The sequence below is a fragment of the Spermophilus citellus genome (genome assembly GCF_964194105.1).
Source record: "Spermophilus citellus genome assembly, chromosome: 3".
Taxonomy (NCBI): Eukaryota; Metazoa; Chordata; class Mammalia; order Rodentia; family Sciuridae; genus Spermophilus; species Spermophilus citellus.
In genome coordinates, this window is record NC_138184.1 from 89054184 (window position 1) to 89077083 (window position 22900).

At 43.6% G+C, this 22900-nt stretch overlaps 1 protein-coding gene across 1 annotated transcript in view; it reads left to right on the top strand.

Annotated features, from left to right (window-relative positions):
- Positions 1 to 1315: 1315 nt before the first annotated feature.
- Positions 1316 to 22900, top strand: part of CFAP251 (cilia and flagella associated protein 251) — a gene marked incomplete at its 5' end in the record, with an annotated part of 74515 nt that continues 52930 nt past the window's right edge. The window contains 5 exon segments of the mRNA XM_081288452.1: positions 1316 to 1369; positions 1373 to 1945; positions 2773 to 3156; positions 10365 to 10505; positions 13355 to 13464. Of these exon segments, the coding sequence (XP_081144578.1) occupies positions 1316 to 1369; positions 1373 to 1945; positions 2773 to 3156; positions 10365 to 10505; positions 13355 to 13464 (1262 nt within the window).

Genomic DNA, 22900 nt, shown 5'->3' on the forward strand with positions numbered 1-22900 from the left:
CCAAGGTGCCTGGCAGTTTGGGTCCGTCCGGGGGCTCCTGGTGGGAGCAGCGCTTTCTCAGATGGGGAGTCAGCTGCTGTTAGCTTTCGCAGTGGCTTCCCCTCCAACTCCGTGTTTGTTGTAAGGAAAAAATGAAAAGAGTATGTCAGAGGGCTTTTAAAGTGTTCATTTCTTTGCAAAATTAGGGTTGCTTTTATCCTCATAATGACCATTACCTTTTTTCCCCTGCGCTGTGTGCCGGAACTGTGTTGAGCACTTGGCGCCTTATCTAATCTTCACAAGCCCTGAATTTAGTATTATCATTTTGATTTTGCCTGTGAGCAAATTTAGATTCTGAGGGGTAAAGCAACTTGCCTAAGGTCATGGTGCAGGTGAGGCAAAGAAATGGGATTCAATGCAAGGCTTTGACTACAAAACCCATGCTTTAACCACAAAGCTACACTGCTTATTCTCTTATTTGTGTCCTTGGAGTCATTGCTAATGCCTAGGTTATGAATTTTGCTGTCTGTGGGAATGTGAATATATTTTAAATGAATTAGAAGGCTCTAAGCATATTCCTAGAAAGATGAGAGGGCATGGAATCAATATTTTTAAGATTCGGGCTGGACTTTCCCAAGAATATGACACTCTTGCTGGGTGTGGTGGCACACACCTGTAATCCCAGTTACTTGGGAGGATGAGGCAGGAGGACTGCAATTTCCCGGCCAACCTGGACAACTCAGCAAAACCTTATCTCAGTTTTTTAAAAAAATGGGTGAGGGAGCTGGGAACATTAGCCCATGCCTATAGCTTGGGAGGCTGAGGCAGGAGGATCATGAGTTCAAAGCCAGCCTCAGCAACCTAGCAAGGCCCTCAGCACCTTAGCAAGATCCTATCTCTAAATTTAAAAATATAGGGCTGGGGTTGTAGCTCAGTGGCAGAGCTTTTGCCTAGTGTGTGTGAGGCACTGGGTTCGATCCTCAGTACCACATAAAAATAAATAAATAAAAATAAAGGTATTATGTCTATCTACAACTAAAACATTTTTTAAAAAAAGACTTAAATTTTAAAATATATTTTAAAAAAGAGGGCTGGGGATGTGGCCTTGTAGTTAAGGCCCCTGGGTTCAATCCCTGGTACCTACCCACTCTCCCCCACTAAAAAAAGGGCTAGGGATGTAGCTCAGTGGTAGAGCACCCTGGATGGCCTCCATCCCCAGTAACACAAAAAAATATGATATTCCTTTTATTCCTGTGTAAAGAAACCAGAGCTGGTATTGCACATTTCATCAATAGGATAGTACACCCAGGAATCAAAATGGGGCTTGCTGATTATTATGATCAATATCTCTCTAGAGGAACCTCTACAGAGAAGAATGTCTCATGCAGAATAAAATGCCCCGGAAGAAGCAGAAGAAAGTGAAGAAACAGACGTGGAAGAAGAAGAATATAATTTGAATTATAAAGAGGTAGAAAATATGGAGCAAAAATCAAAAGAAGACGACACATCAGTATGGAGAGAATCTCAGGAGGAGGAGGAGGAGGAGGAGGAGGAAGGGGGAAAGGTGGAGGAAGAGGAGGTAGAAGGAGAAGAGACGGAGGAGGAGGAGGAGGAAGGGGAAGAGATAGAGGAGGAGGAAGAGGAGGAAGAAGAAAAGAAGGAGGGGAAAAGGGATAAGGAGGAGTGGAGAGAAGAAACAAAAGAGGAGAAGGGAGATGGGGGAGAGGAGAAGGAAGAAGAAGAGGGTGAAGGTGAGGAGGAAGGAGAGGCAGAGGAAGAGGAGGTGGTAGTGAAGGAGGAAGAGGCTGTTGTAAAAGAAACCGAGGACAAGTTTGGAAAAACTGAGGAAGAAGAGGCTGCAGGAGTCCAGGAGGACATCACAGTGATACCTTCAGAAATCATGTCCATGATCAGTTTGGAGAAAGAATTTTCTAGTTCTCAGTCATCCATTTCAGGAGCTTTCCTGGTAAGTAGAATTGTAATTCATTCCTCCATTCATTCAAAATCATTAATTGAATACTCAATATACACCAGGCTCTGGGGATACAAAACCAAATAAGACACAATCCATTTAATTAAGGAGCTCTAGGGTATGTCTGGAGGCAGACCCACAACTACATACGTAAAGCAACATGGAGGTGCCGGGATTGTGAGAAGCATAGGAGATTAAAAAAAAAAAAAAAAGTCAATTTAACCCATTTAGGAGGATGATCAGGACAAGTTCCCTGGAGGGAGGCGTGCACTCAGCTGACTTTAAAGGGCAGTAGGGGTTAGCGGAAGTGGGCTCATCTTAGCATCAGTGCAATAACAGTGGTATTGGCCTCCCCAGTCTGTTCCTAGTGGGGGAGAACTCAGCCCTGGCCCAACATAAATAACTCTGTGTCTAGCAGGCTTTTGGAGACCACCAGTGACACTTAAAAGAATGATTTTACTGTCGTTGCCTGCTAGTAGGCTGAGAATAAATCCAGACTCACCCAGGACTCATTTTTTTCCTATTAGTTATTGATGGACCTTTATTCATTTATTTGTTTATATGCGGTGCTGACAATCGAACCCAGTGCCTCCCACATGCCAGGCAAGCCATCTACCACTGAGCCATAACCCCAGCCCCTTGGACTCATTTCTTAATACAAAATGTGCCAGGCTCCTGATACATTATGAAAAACATCTCATAATTCCAAGGTGAGGCTAACACCAAGACTGGCTGGTGAAGAATAGAGGGAACAATAAATAGGAGAATGTGCAGGAGGCACTGTGTTTAGAATCACAATCTCCTTTTATTTCTTTTTAAAGGAAACCCAAGGAGATAAGTCTTCCTTACCATCAGACAATTCTGAAACAAATGAAATTTTAAGAGATCTCAGCTCACAACATTCATTTCTGGATTTGGAGCAAATCAATAATGAGATAGATCAGACAGATTGGCAGTTCCCAGAAGAGCTTGAGGAGAAACCTGGAGAAGCTTCCCAAGACACAGTGGAACAAGCAAAAGGGGATTTGATATCAGAACAGGAAGCCTCAGAATCAGAAGAGGATGAAAGGACACATGAAAAGAAAGAGTCATACAACCTCACTGAAAAAGGAGAAAAAGAAAGGGTCTCCAAGGAGTCCCTGGTGTCCACCACCACAGAGGATTCCTTGTTCCAAAAGAATGAGAGCACCCCTGTGTACCCCTTGGTAAGCATAAAGTGCATCTTAATTTCCCTGGTGCTTGGAGAGTATGGGAAAACAGGAGAATTGCATGTGTGTCTGGAGAACGTCCCACCAGAAAGATGCTTTTTAAGCTAAGAACTCTGGTTGGACATGTGTGATGAACGGGAACATGAATGCTCCATCTGGGTTCAATACTGTTGCTCAACGGGCAGGAAATTCCATGCATAGTTTGTTGCATAGGGTGCTGTTTTGAGCAAGAGACTCAAAATCTCGTCCTCCCTCTCTCCCCTTGACTTTTCTCCCTCTCCTCTCACCCTCTTTCTTTTTCTTCTCCTTTCCCACCTTCTTCTCCCTCCTCCCTCTTTCCTCTCCTCTCCACCTGCCACGTTGTAACCTCCCGGGTCCCTTCAGTTCTTTCCCTTCCCCTTCTTGCCTCACCTCTCCGCCCTCCACTGGGTTGATGCCTTTATGGGCTCCCCAAATCCTGGCCAGAAAAGTGACAGGTGTGATGAAAGTGGAGACTGCTTTGCAAAGCACCAGCCTGTCCCAAGGTCTCTGCCTCTGCTGCTGATATTCCAGGGAAGCACCATCTGGGAGGCATAAAAATATTATCATTTACTCAGAGAAGGAAAAGCAGGGTTTTTTTTTCTTTTTCCCCTTCTTCTTCCTCCATCTGCTACTTTCAGAAAATCATTTCCTAGGATTTGCCCTGTTTTTCTTTTTTCCTGTAGTCTTATGCCTGTGGAAAGTTTGGCAGCAACCGATGGCATATAATGTACCCAACATAGCTCCTAACACAGTGACCCACCATGGGTGTTCTACACTGTATGATGCAGAGGACAAGGACGATGGGGAGTGGAGTCATCCAGTGGGGAAGGCAGACTGCTACAAACCTCCTTTCTAGAGATTTGACCTTCTTTGAGCAGGGGTCCCCCGCAGCCTGCAGTTGTTTAGCCTGAGATTTAGACTAATGGGGCTGTGGGCCCATCCAGACTTTGGTCTTATTTCTCCAGCTCACCAGAGCTCAGGTAGGATGGCCGCGAGAGCGAGGAATCCATGCCAGGCCTGCCGCTGGCCTCCAGGAGAGCCACTCCCCAGTTCTGGTTCCAGTTGGCTTTGGTCTCGCTGAAGGACCAAAACTTTCCTGGATCTTTGCAAGTTTCTTTAGCTTTTTGGAAGTACCTTTCTCCTTTATTATTTTTCTTTTGTTTAAACCAATCAGTGCTCTTTGTAAAGACGTCATACAACATAGACATGTCTGAAGGAAGAGCCCTCTCCCACACCCACTCTCACCCATCTCACTTCCCTGGGAACCCCTGCTCCATCTGGGAGACTGTGTCTTTCCTGATCTTTCTCCTGACGAACACCAACATACTGTGTGCTCATAGGGTGCACACACACACAGCTCACATTTGGTTTAATTTTTTTTTCTTTTTTAACCACTGAGATATTTTGCATTTGTGGAAAAAGTTTGTGGAAAACTCAGTATGTCTTGGAAGGTTTCTGATATCGGTGCCTGTAGCTCCATTTTTTCTTTTTAAATGTAACTGCTCACTTCTCTGTAGCCATTTATGTTTCTTCTAATTCCTTCTTCCCTCTCACAAAAGTTGCCATGGGGAATGTGCTCCTCCTTCTCTCTTGTGCCTCGGGTGGCCACCTTTTTCTTTTGAGGTCCCCTGAAAGAAGTCACAATGCTACTGGCAAAAGACATAACCATGAATTCCACCCAGCCAGGAAACAAAGTAATCATGTTCTTATGAGCAGGATCTCAGGAATATCACACACAGAGAAGTTCAGGCTTGACAATAAAATTTTATTTTTCACATCAGCATGTTTTAGCAAAAGGCTGAGGTAAGAGGTGGCTCCCTCCTGGTCATTTGTCCCCCACATTAGAGCTGATATAGAATATAGGGATTAACACTCTGCTAGGTGACGAGTCCCATCATCACTGGGTGAAGGCAGCCCAGTTGACCTGGGAAGAGCTGCTGTAGCTGAGGAGAGGAGTCTGTCCAGAAATGTTTGCTTTTTATAACTAATTTACAAAATGAAAAAATTAATTTTCAGGATGAATATGATGATCCTTTTAGGATTAGCGACTTTCCAAAAGAACAATTTCATTTGCATGAATCAGCTTTTAAGAACCAAATATTAAATAATTCTGTTCCTAGAAGTTGCAGCTTGAGACAATTATGATTCCATCGTTCTACCACTCACGCCCACACAATAAAAGATCTAAATAGAAATATAAATTATAAGGAACAGGCACATGGAAACAGAATAGGACAGAGAATGAAGAATGAAGGAGAGGGAAATTGGCCATATTACCTGCTATGTCTGTCTTGGGGAAAAATGTATGGTATATCCATTTAACTTTATAAGTACTTAGTTCAAAGATAAGAAATGAAACTTTTCCGATTTTGTTTCTATAATCCAATATAATTCCCTGATTTTAGCATCTCATCATTCAAACATCACTTTCTACATTCTTCCATGTTTGATTAATTGTCCCTAATTTTTTAAAAAGAATTTTAAGTTATTTTACTTATCTATTTTTTTTTTAATTGAACTTAAGAGGATTGAACCCAGTGCCTCATCCATGCTAGGCAAGTGCTCTACCACTGAGCTACAGCCCCAGCCCCCTGGTTTAAAATATATATTTATATATATTATATATATATTTTAAAGAAGTTGATGGACCTTTATTTTTTAAAAAATTTATTTGTATGTGGTGCTGAGAATCGAACCCAGTGCCTCATCCATGCTACGCAAGCGTGCTACCACTGAACCACAACCCCAGTCCATGGTTAATTTTTAATAGACCTTATTTTTGAGCAGTTTAAGCTTATTGAAAATTGATCCCAGAGTACAGAGAGTCCCCATCGGCTCCCTTGCACCTCCCTCTTCCCCAGGTGACCCTTTTATTAACATCCTGCAAGAGAAGTACATTTGTTGGCCTCAGTGGGCCAACATTGACAAATCATTGTTAACTAAAGTCCTTGGTTCACGTTAGGGGGTCACTCTGTGCTGTATGCTGTGTGGGCTTTGACAAGCAAGGAATGATGTATATCCACCATTTCAGGATCTTTCAGGAGAGATTCACTACCCTTGGGATCCTCGTGCTCCACCTATTCCCTCTCCTTCCTCCTGCTGGGCCCTGGCTGCCACTGGAGTTGTTGTCACTGTCTCTGTCATTTTGCCTTTTCTAGAATGTATGGAGCCCTTTTAGATGGGCTTCTTTTACTTAGCAATATACATGTAAGGGTTCTCCATGTCCTGCTGTGGCTCGGCAGGCCATTTCTTTTTATCATTGAATTGTATCCCATTGTACGGATACACTACAATCTGTATGGATACACACAAGATTACTACAAAAACAAGCTGTCATTGAATTAAAAGCAGTAGACTTTAAACATAAAATTATAATAAAAAGCTTTTCTATTGAATTAAAAGTAATAAATTTAGCTGGGTTCAATGGTACATATCTGTAATCCCAGCAATTTGGGAGGCTGAGGCAGGAGAATCGTAAGTTCAAAGCCAGCTCTTCAGCAACTTTGCAAGGCCCTAAGCAATTTAGCAAGACCCTTTCTGAAAATGAAAAATAAAAAGGTCTGGGAATGTGGCTCAGTGTTTAAACACCCCTGGTTTCATACCTCTTATCCGCCCCCCCAAAAATGTAATAGGTTTTAGTACCTATAATTTTTTTTATTTAATGAAATTTTTATTTTGGATTTATTCCTAGAAATGTGGAACTTTTAATTCTTCTAAGGGAATTTTGTCTTTTTATCTTTTATCCTTCCAGGAAAAATGGTATATAAGAACCAAGTCTTAGGTTGAATACTTGCCTTTCTTGTAAAGTTACTTATTGACTTTATTATCACCTGACTGTTCGCTGTGCTTTCAGGAAGTAATGGAATTTCACCATGTTAACTGCTCACTGTGGGTTGGTGCCTAGTGAGGTCTGGGTCTTGGGGAATGGAAGAGTAGGGAATGGTTTCTATTTACTATAAAAGACTTTTTCTTTTCTTTCTTTCTTTCTTTCTTTCTTTTTTTTTTTTTTTCCTAACTGGGATTGAACCCAGAGGTGCTTAACCACTGAGGCACATCCCAGTCCTTTCTTGTATTTATTTAGAGATTGGTCTCAGTTGCTTAGGGCCTTGCTAAGTTGCTGAGGCATCCATCCATCCATCCCACTGCCTTTCCTTTTTCATTTGTAAACCCGAAACTCTGCACCCATTTAACCAAATCTCTCCTTCCTTTCCTCCCTCAGCCTCGGGCACTTGCTGTTCTCCTTTCTCTCTCTGAATTTGGAACCAGAGCATTGCTTGTCCTCTCGCGACAGGCTTATTTCCCTTCATGTTTTCAAGGTTCATCCATGTAGCCTGTGTCAGAACTTTCTTCCTTTGAAAGACTAAATAATATTCCACTGTAGGGAAAGACCGCAGTCTGTTCATCCATTCATTCACCAGTGGACACTGGGGTTGCTTTACCTTTTGCTCTTATGAATCGTGCTGCTATGGACATGAGTGTACAATATCTTTTGAGTCTTTCTTTTCAACAGTTTTGGATTTATACTTAGAACTTTAATTGCTAGATCGAATTGTAATTTTTTCCCCAGCACCGGGACATTCTACCACTGAGGTACATCCCTAGTTGCTGCCCTTCCACCTTCCCCACTCCTACCCTGCTTTTTCTTTCTTATTTTGAGACGAGGTCCTGTTAATTACCCAGGCCACCCTTGAACTTGTGATCCTCCTGCTTCAGCCTTCTGAGTAGCTGTGACGTCAAGCACGTGCCATCATTCTTGGTGTGATAATGCTATTTTTAATTTTTTTGATCTTTGATTTCATTTTTAATTATCTCAAATTTTATGATCACATAATTTGCAAATTTGTGCGATGGGATATCTCTTCTACTTTAATCCTTCTAGTGAGTTGGCAAAAGCACCATTACCCAATCACACTTCCACAGTTTTCCCACAGTTTTTGTGTTTTTGAATAGCTGTTTAAAGACAATCTTGCATTATAACTCAGTCTGATACAGAAAGTATTCAAAAGTATAATCTAGTTTGCTATTGTATCATGCTGACTTTAAAACATCTGAACTTGCAAAAAATGTGTTACATATTCTTTATTTGATATTACACAGAAGTAAAATACAGCATTTTATTTTATTTTGGATACTGGGGATTGAACTCAGGGACACTTGACAACTGAGCCACATTCCCAGCCCTATTTTATATTTTATTTAGAGACAGGGTCTCACTGAGTTACTTAGCACCTTGCTTTTGCTGAGGCTGGCTTTGAACTTGCAATCCTCCTGCCTCAGCCTCCCAAGCCACTGGGATTACAGGTATGTACCACTGCACCTGGAAAAGGCAGCATTTTAGATATGAGTAATTCTAATTAAATTGGATTGGTCAACAAAAATATAAAGTAGACCAGACTGCTTCCTTGTCCTCAGCCACGGCCCTTAACAGGCTGATGAACACAAATTGAAACACGTGTGAGTCTTGTTGGGTTCAGAGACAGTGAAGGGATCTCCTCCAGGATTTAAACTTGTTCACAGAACCAGTCATGTAATCTAAGTATAAAACCAGCCTTCAGTAGGCATTAAATGGCCTTCACCACCCTGTGAAAGATTGGACATTACTAATGAATTCTAACCATATCTCTGGAAAGGAAAAATGGTGATCATACTTACTGAACTGGGATTATCATCAAAACTTTTTAAAAAATCATATCCATTGAACTACAGATCAATTTTTTATTTGAACCAAGCCTGTCCAAAAAAATATTCTGCCAGGGCTGGGATTGTAGCTCAGTGGTGGAGTGCTTGCCTTGCATGTGTGAGGCACTGGATTTGATCTTCAACACCACATAAATAAATTAAAAATAAAGCTATGGTGTTCATTTACAACTAAAAAAAAAATCTGCCAGCCATTCCTGATCTGAATTCTGTTGTCTGTCATTAAGTAAATGATGGTGCATGCAAGAAAGCCATGAGGCATTCTGTTCTGCAATAAACAACCCTGTGGCTATTACACGTTAGTAGCTTTTCTGAGTTTTTCAGATAGTTTTTGTTCTGGGAGTTTCCTTTTTGAGATTCTAAATACTCTATCAATGCTCCCTGTCCCCAGGTGACACCTGTCTTCCTGTTGGGGAACCCAGGCCTGACATGCCTTCCACCCAAGCAGTCCGAGGCTCAGCCCAGTCTTGCACTGGCTGCTCTTCCCTTGGTGTGGCCCTGGGCACACTTCTGAACAAAAACCTTCTTGTTTTTCTCTACATCACCCATTTTTATCTTGCAGCAATTTCTCTGCCCTGTGCACCTCTTATCAGCTTATAAGACTTCCTCTTATAAGCTACTCCCCATTCTCTTCTGTTCTTAATTTTTTGGGGGGATGGGTACCAGGGATTGAGTCCAGGGATGCTTACCACTGAGCAACATCCCTAGCCCCTTTTATTTGTTTGAGACAGCATCTTCCTAAGTTGCTGAGGCCGGCTTTAAACTTGTGATCATCCTGCCTCAGCCTCCCGAGCTACTGGGACTACAGGTGTGTACCACCTGCCCATCTAATGTAGGGTTTTTTTTGTTTTGTTTTGTTTTGTTTTGTTTTTGTGTGTGTGTGTGTGTGAGGTTTCTTTCACTGAGTGTCCCCTCTTCAAAGATTCTTTCATATTGTAGCATGTAGAGCCTTTCTTTTTCTTTTTTCTTTTTGTTTGTGTGGGGTGGGTACCAGGGATTGAACTCAGAAGCACTTGACAACTGAGCCACATATTTAGCCCTATTTTTTTGTGGGGACAGGGACCAGGGATTGAACTCAGGGGCACTAGGCCACTTGTATTTTAGGGTCTCACTGAGTTGCTTAGCGCCTCATCATTGCTGAGACTGGCTTTGAACTCATGATCCTCCTGCTTCAGCCTCCCAAGCTGTTGGGATTAAAGGTGTGGACTACCCCACCGGGCTTTTTTTTTTCTTTCTTGAGATGGTGTCTTGCTGTCATCCAGGCTGGCATCAAAATTCTGGACTCCCACAATTGTTCCTACCTCAGCCTTACGAGTTGCTGGAACTGTTGTCCTGTACCATGTACCCGGCTCACTGCTGAGAATTTTCTTAAAGTGATTTTTCTCTGTGGCACTGGTGCTGTGGAATTCTTCTCTGGGCATTAGTGCAGGAGCGTGGCTCTGGGCTCTGCACACTAGCATCCTGCTGGTTTTGCTTTTGTCTTCTAGAACTTGACCTGGTCGTTTGGATGGAACAGTTCCCTCCCTGTCTTCTATGTCCGTGAGAAGAACCATAGAGTCCTTCTGTACGTGTCTTCTCACAATGCTGTCATCTATAATATCTTCAGGAATAGCCAGTACCACCTGCAGGTATGTGGGGCTTTTCCTGCTTGTAAAGGGCTCTAACTTGCAGGTAGTGTTTTGCTTTGGACTTTCAGACTGACTTCACTGTATCATTGTCATACTTTCCTGCCTCTCCTTTGAACTACAACAAATCCTGCTTTTAGAAACATGTTATGTCTATGATTCTAATCAGCATCAGTTGACAAATAGCAGTGGATATTAATTTTATCCTTGCAAGAATTTAAAACATCTGTATTTTTTACATTTCTGCAAAAATGTGGACAATGTAGACTATGATGTCTCCAGAGAACCACAATGAACACAAGGACATCTGTTCACCAGGGAGTCAGGCCTAATGAATACTTAGACTCCTTTCCAGTTTCCAATGAGCTTGGATCCTCATAACCAAGCTGAGATGTGGGTATTAACATACCCATTTGAAAGAAAAAGAAACTGAGGCTCAGAATAGTTTAAGTGACTTGCCCAAGACTATGGGTGGTAAACAGTGACTGGAGTTCTCTTGACCTGAATATATTTAGGAGGTCAGTGGGCCTCCTGTCCCTCCCTCCCTACCGTAGCTCTCTTAGTTTAACCCTGCCTTCCTCCAGTGCATCCTCCATGCTGTCTTCCTCCTATCACTCTGTTTCCTTCATTCTTAACATTTTACCCCTCTCATTGTCGTCACTCATCTACCTAACTGTCCTGTTTCTTGGTGTCTGACATGCCACTGGTTGACCTGATGAACAGGTCTGTGTTATATTTTCATTGATGTGCATTGTTATAGGACCCTCCTTAGTCAATACCTAGTTCAAACCTTCACAAAGTATTTACCAAGAACCCAGACAATGTTCAGCACTGAGCCAGGAGTCCAAGACACAAACACGCAGCTCCAGGAGTTTCCTTCCTGGAAGCACAGAAACACTGACATCAATCAGCAGGCAGCAGCCTTGGAGTTTGGTTGAGTGTGCAGCACAGAGGGCAGAAGCTCCAGCCCAAAGGAAGGGAGCTTGTAGACAGGCTCTGCTGAGCTGGGAGAGGGAAAGGAGGGTCATGCCCCACAGAGTCCAGCCTCACCAGTCAATGGCTGGGAATGGCCTTGACCATTCATCATATCACAAATGTGAATCATGACCACTGCGTTTCTGATTGTGGGTCTGCAGTCGTGAACAAAGCAAGTGTAGTCCCTGCCATAGTGAGCATCCAGACTAGTGTGGAGAGACATCAGACAGGTGAACGCATGACGACATGGTCACACTATAACAGAGCAAAAATACTCCAAGAAAAATCGGGGTGAGAGAGAATTACTTTAACTTTTTAAAAAATTGAACCCAGGGATGCTTACCACTGAGTTCCATCCCCAGCCCTCTTTATTTTATTTCATTTTATTTATTTATTTATTTACTTATTTATCTTTGGTACTGGGGATTGAACGTAGGGGCATTTTACCAGTCCTTTTTTAATTTAAAAATTTTAAATGTATTATTATTATTATTATTATTGTTGTTGTTGTTGTTATTATTTAACTATTTTAAAGTAGTTAATAGACCTTTATTTTATTCATTTATTTATATGTGGTGCTGAGAACCGAACCCAGTGTCTCACATGTGCTAGGCAAATGCTCTACCACTGAGCCACAACCCCAGCCCCTGTTTTATTATTATTATTATTATTATTATTATTATTATTATTATTATTATTATTATTTTTAAGAGAGAGTGAGAGAGGGAGAGAGAGAGAGAATTTTAATATTTATTTTTTGTTATCGGCGGACACAACATATCTTTGTTTTGTATGTGGTGCTGAGGATCGAACCCAGGCCGCACGCATGCCAGGCGAGCGCACTACCGCTTAAGCCACATCCCCAGCCCTGTTTTATTATTTTTAACATTAATGTTTTGGTATTGGAGATTGGACCCAGGGGCTCTTTACCACTTTACCAGTCACTTTACTCTTTACCAGTCCCATCCCCAGTCCTTTTTTTTAAAATATTTTTTTATTTGTTGATGGACCTTTACTTTATTAATTTATTTCTATGCTGTGCTGAGAATTGAACCCAGTGCCTCACACATGCTAGGCAAGTGCTCTACCACTGAGCCACAACTCCAGCCCCGCAGTTCTTTTTATTTTTTGTTTTGAGACAGGGTCTCACTCAATCTGAGGGCCTTGCTAAAATTGCTGAGGCTACCTCCTGCCTCAGCCTCAGGAGCCCTGGGATTATGGGCGTGGCCACTGCAGCCTGCATTTTGGATTGGGTGGGCAGGGATTTAGAAAGTCTGTTTCTGCTGAGACCTGAGGGATGAGAATGAGCTAACAGGGACAGTTTAAGAGAAAGAACTTTCCAAAGCGAGGGAGCTCCACGTGCTCCTGTGTGAGGCTCAGAGAGAAGGCCAGGTGGCTGGTGCAGAGCCAGGAGGGAGTGAGGGAACTGAAGGACACAGGGCCTTCCCCGCAGAGTGCTGCCCTTTCAGGCGTTCACATGCTTCCGCAGGATGCCTCTGTTGTGCGGGGCCACCCTAGGACCATAAGAAAGACCAGGAGGATTGTCTCTCTCCAGAGGGGAACTGTGTCCCAGGAGGTGGGCTGCGGGGGTGGGTGGGAGATCCCAGGCATCAGCTTTTTCTCAACCTGGGCTGGGGGTTGGGTAATCCCCCCACCCCCAGGGAGCCACCGTTCCTGTGGGGAGTGTTTGAGGAGAGGAATTCTGAGAAACCCACCAGGAGATGGAGGAAACCATGGGCAGGCCCACGGGAAAAGTTCCTACCCAGAGGAGCCTTGAAGGGAGCTCAGATTTCTCTGCGGGTCCCCAGTCTTCTCTGAGGTGCGTGAGGCTGGGCCCATCCTGGGTGCTTCAGAGCAGTTTCTTCTCACTTCCACAGGGCCACCCCAACCTCATCTCCTGCCTCTGCATCAGTGAAGACAGGCGGTGGGTTGCCACAGCGGACAAAGGGCCAGACTGCCTGATAATTATATGGGACACCTTCACAGGGTAGGTTTGTGCAGTCCCTCCTCCCCCTCCTCCTCCTCCTCCTCCTCCTCTTCCTCCTCCTCCTCTTCCTCATCCTCTTCCTCCTCCTCCTCCTCTCCTTCTCCTCCTCTTCCTCCTCCTCTTCCTCCTCCTCTTCCTCCTCCTCCTCCTCTCCTCCTCCTCCTCTTCATCCTCCTCCTCCTCCTCCTCTTCATCCTCCTCTTCCTCCTCTTCCTCCTCTCCTCCTCCTCTTCCTCATTTAATTCCTAAGTGGTCTTGTTCAAAAGAAACATTTAAGTCAACTTTTTCACTGCTATAACAAAAAGACCTAACAAGAATAATTAGAGGAAGAAAAGTTTATTTGGGGGCTCATGGTTTAGAGGCCTTAGTCCATCAGTAGACAGCTTCATACCTTGGGGCTCCAGGTGAGCAGAACTTCATGGTGGAAGGGTGTGGTAGAGGAAAGCAGGTCAGGACATGGCCACCAAGAAGCAGAGAGAGCGTGTAGTCGCTTCTTTTCCCCCTGATTTCTGTACAGTGTCTGCCACCCAGGAAGCAAAGAACGAGTAACACTGAGGCCCAGAAACTTGATTAGTTGGTGGCCCCAAGTAGACTGGGCTGGGAGGGGCTGACTCACAGTATCCCAGCACACATAAGCTCAAAGGATAAACCAGAAGTCAAATCGGCCATTTGCAATCAAAACCATTGCTTTCATAAAGACAGATTTTTCTAGTCCCGGGTCAGCCTACCTTTTCTGGGGAAAAAAATTATTTTTCAGTGCTGGGCAAGGAACCCAGGGCCTCGTACTAGCTGGGCAAGGCTATACCACTGAGCTCCACCCAGCCTCCCTGGGAAGTCCTAAGTGGTCATCCCCAAGTGCTCCCTTGCCCCAGCACACCATATGTGTTCCATGCTGCCTGGCCTCCCGGCTGCGGCACATTTCCTGGTGGGTGTGCTTTATTGTGTTCCATGTGTTTGCCTGCCACAGAGGCTCTCCCATACGCTGTTCCTCGGCAGCCCCTCCACTTCTGACAGCACACCCTGCTCACAACCTTCAGTTGACCTTTCCCTCCTTTAAAATTAGTAGCCTTTCACTTTTTTAGAGTGGTTTTAGATTAATAGGAAAATCGAAGGATAGTAGAGAGGTTTCCTGTACCCTTTTATTTACATCTTACACTAGCGTAGTACATTGTTGAATTAAGGAACATTGTCATTATTTACATAGGAGTGTACCTAGATTTCCTTCCTTTCATCCTAATGTCTCTATTCTGTTTTGGGATCCCATCCAGGTGACCACCTTAGATTGACTTGTCATGTCCCCTAGGCTCCTCTGGGCTGTGGTGTCCTCAGCCTTCCCTGGTTTGGGGATGACCTTTGCAGTTTTAGGGACCGGGGCTTTCTAGGGAGCCCTCCAGGGGAATGGGTCTGGCGTTCTTCTCATGGTAGGACCCAGAGCCCTTGACCCACTGCAACATCTGAGACGTGAACCACAGTAGGCATTGTCCCCTGGGTAGATGGCGAGTCCTTTCAGTCCAGTGTCGCAGAGACCAGCCCAGGGCCTAGAGAGGAAGTCAGCAAGTCCAGGCTCGGACATGGGAGCCTGGGCCCAGGCGGTGGGATTCTGCACCCTCCAGGTCTGCTTGGCAGCTCATGCCCCTCTTGCTGGTGACGCTGGAAGGGAGTCTCCAGGAATCAAGGTGGCCACCCTTCAGTGCCCTTCTTCCTAATCATGAAGCTCAGCATTTGTGCCCCCCTTTCTTCTAGTGCATCAGCTGAGGAATTGAGGGACTTCTAGGGGCCAGCACAGCACTGCTCAATGCGTGACACACAGGCTGAGCTGGCCCGTGCTGAACAGGAAGCAGAGAAAGTGAGAGGAAGCTTCTGGGAACTCAGTGGCCCTCTGACCTTGCCACAGTGTTTTTACTTTATGAAAGCATTTGTCTGCAGTAGAGTGACAAATTTAGAAAGAGTCCTTAACCTCAGGTAGTTTGGGAAATGCTAGCAAGAAGCTGCGTGGGCAGCTGGGTGTGGGCAGACTGCTGTATTGCTTGGGGCAACAGCTGCCAAGCAGGAGGCTGGCTTAGCTGGGAATGGGACTGGGAATTTGGAAACGCGAGTGCAGCTCGGTTTAATCACTGGGAATACAGTAGATGTCCACCAAAGTGGAGGGAAAGAGCCCTGGAGTTCCAGAAAGCAAAACCGCAGCGTGTGGTAACGCCTATATGCTGACTTGGTGGATTCCTGAGTGACATGCTAGCCATGTGGCCAGGAGGAAGAGCGCCCAGGCTCTGGGGCCACCTGGCTTCCATCCCAGTTCTGCTGTGTGCTTCCTGTGAGGATTGGAGGCCTAAAGAAACCAAGTGACTTTCCCATTTGTGGAAAAAATGAGGCGAATACCTACTGTTTGACTTCTTGAGGCTGCTGTAACAAATTACCACAAGTTGGGTGGCTTAAAATAGCAAAAGTTTACTCTCTCATAGTTCTGGAAGCCAAAAGCCCAAAATCAAGGTGTCAGCAGGTTGGTTCCTGCTGGGGTCCCTCCCCTGGCTTCCACTGCTTGTGGCACCCCTCAGCGTTCCTTGGCCTTTGCCTTTGCCTCCATCTTCGCAGGTGTTTCCCGCCCCCCACCCCGTGTCTCTCAGTCTTCATTCTTCCCTGGGTGTCGGGCCGTCCTCATCCAGTATGATTTCATCTTGACTAATTCCATCTGCAAGACCCTGTTTCCAAATGAGTCATATCCTGAGGTTCTGGGTGGACAGGAATTTGGGGGCACACTGTTTGGCTGACTCTCAAAGGATTGTTGTGAAAACCAGGTGAATCCGGTGAATCCACACCTGGCCCAAGGTAGATGCTCATAGCGGGGGTTTTCTTTCGTAATCCCTGGCCTAGAGGCAGACAGCAGCTCTAGATTCTCCAACAGGAGCTTAAGGCCCTGGTTGGGTATGTGGGGAAGGGAGTGGCAAGTCCAGGGGAATGAAAAGGTTAGGCAGAAGTCCTGTTAATGTCCTGGAGCGAGGGTCGGGTCCCCCAGCTTCCTGGAGATCTCCACAGGCCACGCCACCCAGTCTCCACCCTTACCTTACCTGGGTCTCAGTGGCATCTGACACTGCATTTCCTGTGGCTTCTCTGATACCACAGCCCCCTAGTTCCCTTCTGCTATGGCCCTTCTTTCTAGTCTCTTCTCAGGATCCCCTTCCCGGCCATCCCTTGAACACCACCCATGGTGACAAGGCCACCAGCACCATTGTTCCCCAGATAGAAGAGCCTAATCTCAACAAGGGCTCTCTCAGCATCCCCTCTTCTTCCTGATGAGGAAGTGCTAGAGAACTCTCCACCTGGATGTCCCTGGGCCTCTCCTGCTGAAATATCGCTCCCAAACTGCCTTGGTGACCTCCCTACTGCCTGGCCTCTCCTGTCTCCTCTTCTCTCCCCTCTCCCCTCTGCTCTCTCACCTGGGCTATTGCAACAAGCTCCTGGCTGATCTCCCTCCCAGCGGTTCACTGTGTGACTCATTCTCCATGACACAGATCTTATTTCATTGTGATAAAATATACACAACTTAAGGGATTGTGGCTGGGTGGTAGAGTGCTTGAGAGGGCCTGGGTTTGATCCTCAGCACCACATAAAAATAAATAAATAAAATAAAGATATTTGTGTCTAACTACAACTAAAAGAAATAAAAATAAAATATATGTATATACGCAACTTAAAATTTACCACTTTAACGATTTAAAAATGTGTAATTCAATGGTATCAATTATAGCCACCATGTGCAACCATCACCACTATTTCCACAAACTGAGTGGCATTTTTATCACTCAAATAGAAACTCTGGACTCATGAACTCCCCATGCTGTCTTGCCCAGGCCCTGCCTTCTGCCTCTGTACATGTGTCTACTTTGGACACTCATGAAATCCTGCAATATGTGGCCTTTTGTGTCTGGCTTCTTTTACTGAGCATGTTTCAAGATTCATCTGTGTCATAGCATGTGTCAATGCCTCATTCCTTTTGATGACTGAATCAACATTCCATTATATAGATAAATTACATATTTATTTATTTATTTATTATTTTTGCAGTATTGGGTGTTGAATCTAGGGATGCTCTACATTGAACTATATCCCTACCCCCTTTTTTTTTTTGTATTTTTTATTTTGAGACAGGGTCTTGCTTAGTTGCTGAGGCTGGCCTTGAACTTATTATGATCCTCCTGCCTTAGCCTCCCCAGTAGCTGGGATTACAGGTATGCACCACTGTACCTGGCTTATCTGTTGATTTTGATAAAAATGTATTTTGTGGGGAGCCATTCTGACACGTGATTGGGTGACTCCCGTTAAGGGCCTGAGGCACTCTGGCTGTGTCGGAGTTATCCCGACCCTTTCCTGATGAGAGAGCCCATCCGTGTGGGGGTGTGCGTAACCACTGACCCTGGAGACCCAATCACTGACCCTGACCTTGGAGTGCAGCCCCCCCTCAACCTTCATTGGATGGAATTCTCCCCTGAATCTCTTGTTTCCCCCAAATAAAAGGCTGATCCCCGGCGTGTTCGCTCTCTCTCTCTCCTGCTAGCCCAGAGTAATCCTCGCTGCCCTGCTGAGCGGCTGGAGGCAGGGAAACAGGGAGACCGAGCCGTCTCGGACCTAGCATTAAAATAAGGTACTGTCTGTGTGTTTTATTTTGATCTCTTCTAACTAACTGAATGCCAGAACCTCATTAATGAAACCACTGCGCAGGCCGCGTGGTAGAATTGGCGCCCAAGAGGGGGGCATTCTGAATTAGTTAGATTGAGTGGGAGCGCGCGCTAAAAAGATTAAGGGAAAGAAATAAAGAGAAAGGAAGATAAGGAAATAGAAATAAAGAAATAAAGAGGAAATAAGGAAGATAAAGAAATAAGAGAAAGGAAGAAGTGACATTTGGGTCACAAAAGTAATAAAGAGAATAAAGAAAATAAGAAATAAGAGAAAGGAAAAAATGACATTTGAGTCACAAAAGTACCAGGAAATATTGAAGGAAAGAGACGTTAATTTACTTAAAATGGGAAATTCTACTTCTTCGGATAAGGAAATGTATCTAACTATTTTAGACAGTATAATTAATCAGAAAGGAAAACAGATAAAGAAAACTCAGTTATTGCAATTCTTAAAGATTGTAGGTGAATATTGTCCTTGGTTTTGTGACCAAGAGTCTCCAAATTTACTTACTTGGGAGAAATTAGGAAGAAAGTTACAGAGAGTTTGTCTTTCTACTGAAATACCTGGAGGCATAGAGAATATACAGAAAACTTGGACGGCCCTAGAAATTTGTCTCTTTGAATACATGGACCAGAGTCCGTGGCCACCAGAAGAGCTTCTGAGAGGTATTCAAAGAGCCATTAAGTCTATTCAAATGGAAAATCAGCCTGAGGCTAAGTTAATTTCCTTTCCTTTGAGCCGTTTTAAAACAAAAGCGCTAGGAGCTAAAACAAAGGTTAGAAATGTGCAAGCTAGCCCACAGACAGATTATACAGAACAGCATGATAAAGAAGAAGCATCTCTAATCTTGGAGAGCCCTCCAGAAGTGGTAACCAATCTTCCTGGAGAGGAAAATACAAAGGAAACTCCTAGCGGGGCTCAGGTTTCTTCTCAGCCACGTGAGTTAGAAACCCAAATTCCAAATGGCGATAGTACAGAGTCTGATAGCAGCTCGCAGTCTGAGGAAGAAGAATTAGACATAGAAACTCAGGACTTAGAGAGAAATTTTAATAGATTGCATTTAGCACCACCTGCCCAAGCCTTTAAAATTCAGCCGATACCTGCTAGAAGAACCAAATTTAACAGGTGTGCTGAATTAAAGATGACTTTTCTTACCCCAGTTCAGCAAGGTATTAAGAAGGCTCAAGAAATGGGGGAGGATACTACTGGTTTTCACCTCTTTCCAGTTTTTGAGCAAACTGATGAGCAAAATCAGAGAGTTAGAATTCATGCTGTAATTCCATTTAAAACTATCAAGGAATTAAAAAATGCATGTGAAACGTACGGCCCAAATTCGCCTTTTGTTCAGAGTCTGATAGAAAATATCTGCTCACAACCCCTTCCTCCTAGTGACTGGGTTTTTTTAGCCAGATCTTGTTTGAGCGGGGGAAATTACTTACTTTGGAAAACTTACTGGACTGATTTTTGTAATGAACAGGCAGAAAGAAACAGAAGACAGGGCATAGAAACGCCAGTAGCGATGTTTTTAGGGACTGAAGATTTTGCTGATTTAGAAAGACAGTTAAATTATGATTTTGTAGTGTACAATCAAATAACTGATTGTGCAAAACGTGCCTGGAGGCAAATTGTCCCCAAGGACCAGTCCAATTTAGTTCTTACCAAAATCAGACAAGGTGCCAATGAGACTTATTCAGATTTCGTAGCCCGACTATATCAGGCTGCAAACAGGTCCATCGGAGACCCAGGAGCTAGCGAATTTATTGTTAGACAATTGGCTTTTGAGAACGCAAACAAAATTTGCCAAGATGTTCTCCGCCCCCATCGTAAGAAAGGAACAATTTCTGAGTATATTCGCTTGTGTTCTGACTTAGATTCCACTCAGTTACAAACGGTAGCCTTAGCAACAATATTAAAGGAAACTTTGGGGCCACAAAATTCAGTTCAGAAGTCCCGCAGCAAGTGTTACGTTTGCGGAAAACCCGGTCATTTCGCCTACGAATGTCGCCAACGCAAATTTAGGTTTAGGGCTCCATCTACTGGCGATAATAGATATTGCAGGACTCGGCGCCACGTGGTTGATTCGGGTGGCGCGGATGAGCCCGCCTTCTCGCCACAAGTATTTCCTCCTAGCGAGGGGACAAAAAACTTCCGTTCGGCCCCTCCCCGGGCCCAGAAACAATATGGGGAGACGTCGCACAGTGTGACGTCACTAGCGGCGCCGACCAGGACAGTCCGCGATTTTTACCGGAGCAGAGACATGGATCACAGACAGTTTTCTTAGGACCTTCAGAGACAGTTGAATTAGATCCTGAAACGGGACCAACACAAATCCCTACTGGGATTTTCGGGCCGCTTCCTGAAAATACTGTAGGTTTAATTTTGGGGCGTAATAATTTAAAGGGAGCTATTGAAGTAATACCTGGTGTGGTAGATTCAGAATTTAGAGGGCAATTATATGTTACTGTAAGATCCAATTATGCCCTAAGACTCACCCCAAAGGATATTTTTGCTCAATTAATATTATTGCCTTGTGTCTCAGAAAGGCACCTGCCGGCAGATTCAGTTTCTAAACCGCCGGACAGAGTATATTGGTCCCAGTTAGTACGACAAGAACGCCCTTTATTAAAACTTAGAATTAATAATAAAAATTTCCTAGGAATAATTGACACAGGGGCTGATAGCTCCGTGTTGTCCAGCCGATTTTGGCCCAGGACATGGCCTCTACATACAGCCTCAGCTAATCTAGAAGGAATAGGAAAAATTTCACAGCCTGCTCAAAGTGCCAACTATCTCCGTTGGGAAGATTCTGATGGGAACAGTGGAATATTTAAGCCTTATGTGTTAGAGTCTTTACCAGCTAATCTATGGGGAAGAGATATACTAGCCAAAATGGGACTGCTACTAGTCACCCCAAATTCTATAAGGTCAGTTGAAGAAATTAATCAAAGGTATTTTCCTGGAGATGATAGGGAAAACTTTCAGGAAGAATATCTGTTTACAAGCCAGTCTCCACGACAAGGATTAGTAAATACTTCAGGACAAAATTTTTATTAGGGGCACTGAGTACTTCCCCGATCCTTAAAACAGCTGAAAAAATTACGTGGCTCACAGAAGAGCCTATTTGGATTTCTCAGTGGCCCATCTCAGGGGAAAAGCTTAAAATAATTCATAGATTAGTTGAGGAACAACTTCAAGCTGGTCATATTGAACCAACACTTAGCCCTTGGAATACACCTATTTTTGTTATTAAGAAAAAGTCAGGAAATTGGAGGTTATTACAGGATTTAAGGGCAATAAACCAGGCAATTCGGCCTATGGGATCATTACAGCCAGGACTTCCCTCCCCCACAGCCATTCCTTTAGATTACAGCTTGATGGTAATAGATTTAAAAGACTGTTTTTTCTCTATAAGGTTACATCCTGAAGATTGTGAAAAATTTGCTTTCACTGTCCCAGCAGTTAATTTTAAGGAACCTGTTAAAAGATACTGCTGGAAAGTCCTTCCTCAGGGAATGCGTAATAGCCCTACCCTGTGTCAAAAATATGTTGATCAGGCAATAGATCCCATTAGAAATAGCTTCCCTGATGCATACATTATTCATTTTATGGATGATATATTATTGGCCCATGCTAATTCAGAAGTACTTTCAGAAATTTTTACTCAGTTAGAGACCTCACTTACAACATTGGGTTTAAGTATAGCTCCTCAAAAAATTCAAAAGGTATCTCCTTTTCAATATCTAGGTCAGATAATTCAAGGGAGTACAATCCGTCCTCAAAATCTTCAGATAAGAGTTAAGGAGTTACGTACCCTTAATGATTTTCAAAAACTATTAGGAGATATTAACTGGCTAAGACCATCCTTAAAGTTAACTACTTCTGAGTTAAGTCCTTTATTTCAGATATTACAAGGAAATCCTTCTCCAACCTCTCCACGTCAACTAACTTTGGAGGCCAAAGCAGCCTTAAGGAAAGTGGAAATTGCAATTAAAAATTCACAGCTTACTAGAATAGATCCTAAAGAAATAATATATTTATTAATATTTCCAACTGAACATACCCCAACAGGAGCCATATGACAAAAATTAGGAGTTATTGAATGGATTTACTTATCTCATTCCCCTCAAAAGACATTAACACTTTTTCATGATTCTACAGCTCAATTAGTGATTAAGGGTAGAACTAGGATTTTACAATTAATTGGATCTGAGCCTGATATCATAATTATTCCATTTTCTGTTCAACAGACTAATTGGCTTTTTCAAACTTCTAGTTCATGGCAGATAGCTTTTGCAGATTTCCCTGGCCAGATAGATAGCCATTATCCTCGTGATAAGATTGTACAATTTGCATCATTAACATCACTTATTTTTCCAAAGATTGTACTTTCCCATCCAATAGAGGGAGCTTTATCGGTGTTCACAGATGGTTCCAGCTCTGGTAAGGCAGGTTTCTTCAGCCGTGTTCACACAGAGGTAATACAAACTTCTTATACTTCAGCTCAAAGGGCAGAACTTCAAGCCCTGATTTTGGCCTTAGATTATTTTTCAAATGAGCCTATTAATATCTATTCTGACAGCTTATATGCAGTCAGAGTTACCAAAAATATTGAAACCTCAGTTATTGGGTTTACTTCATCACAGGAGTTATTTGAATTATTTCATAATTTACAAAAGACAGTGCTAATGAGGAAGTACCCATATTTTATTGGACATATCCGAGCACATTCTAGCCTCCCTGGACCTTTGGTTGCAGGTAATGATAA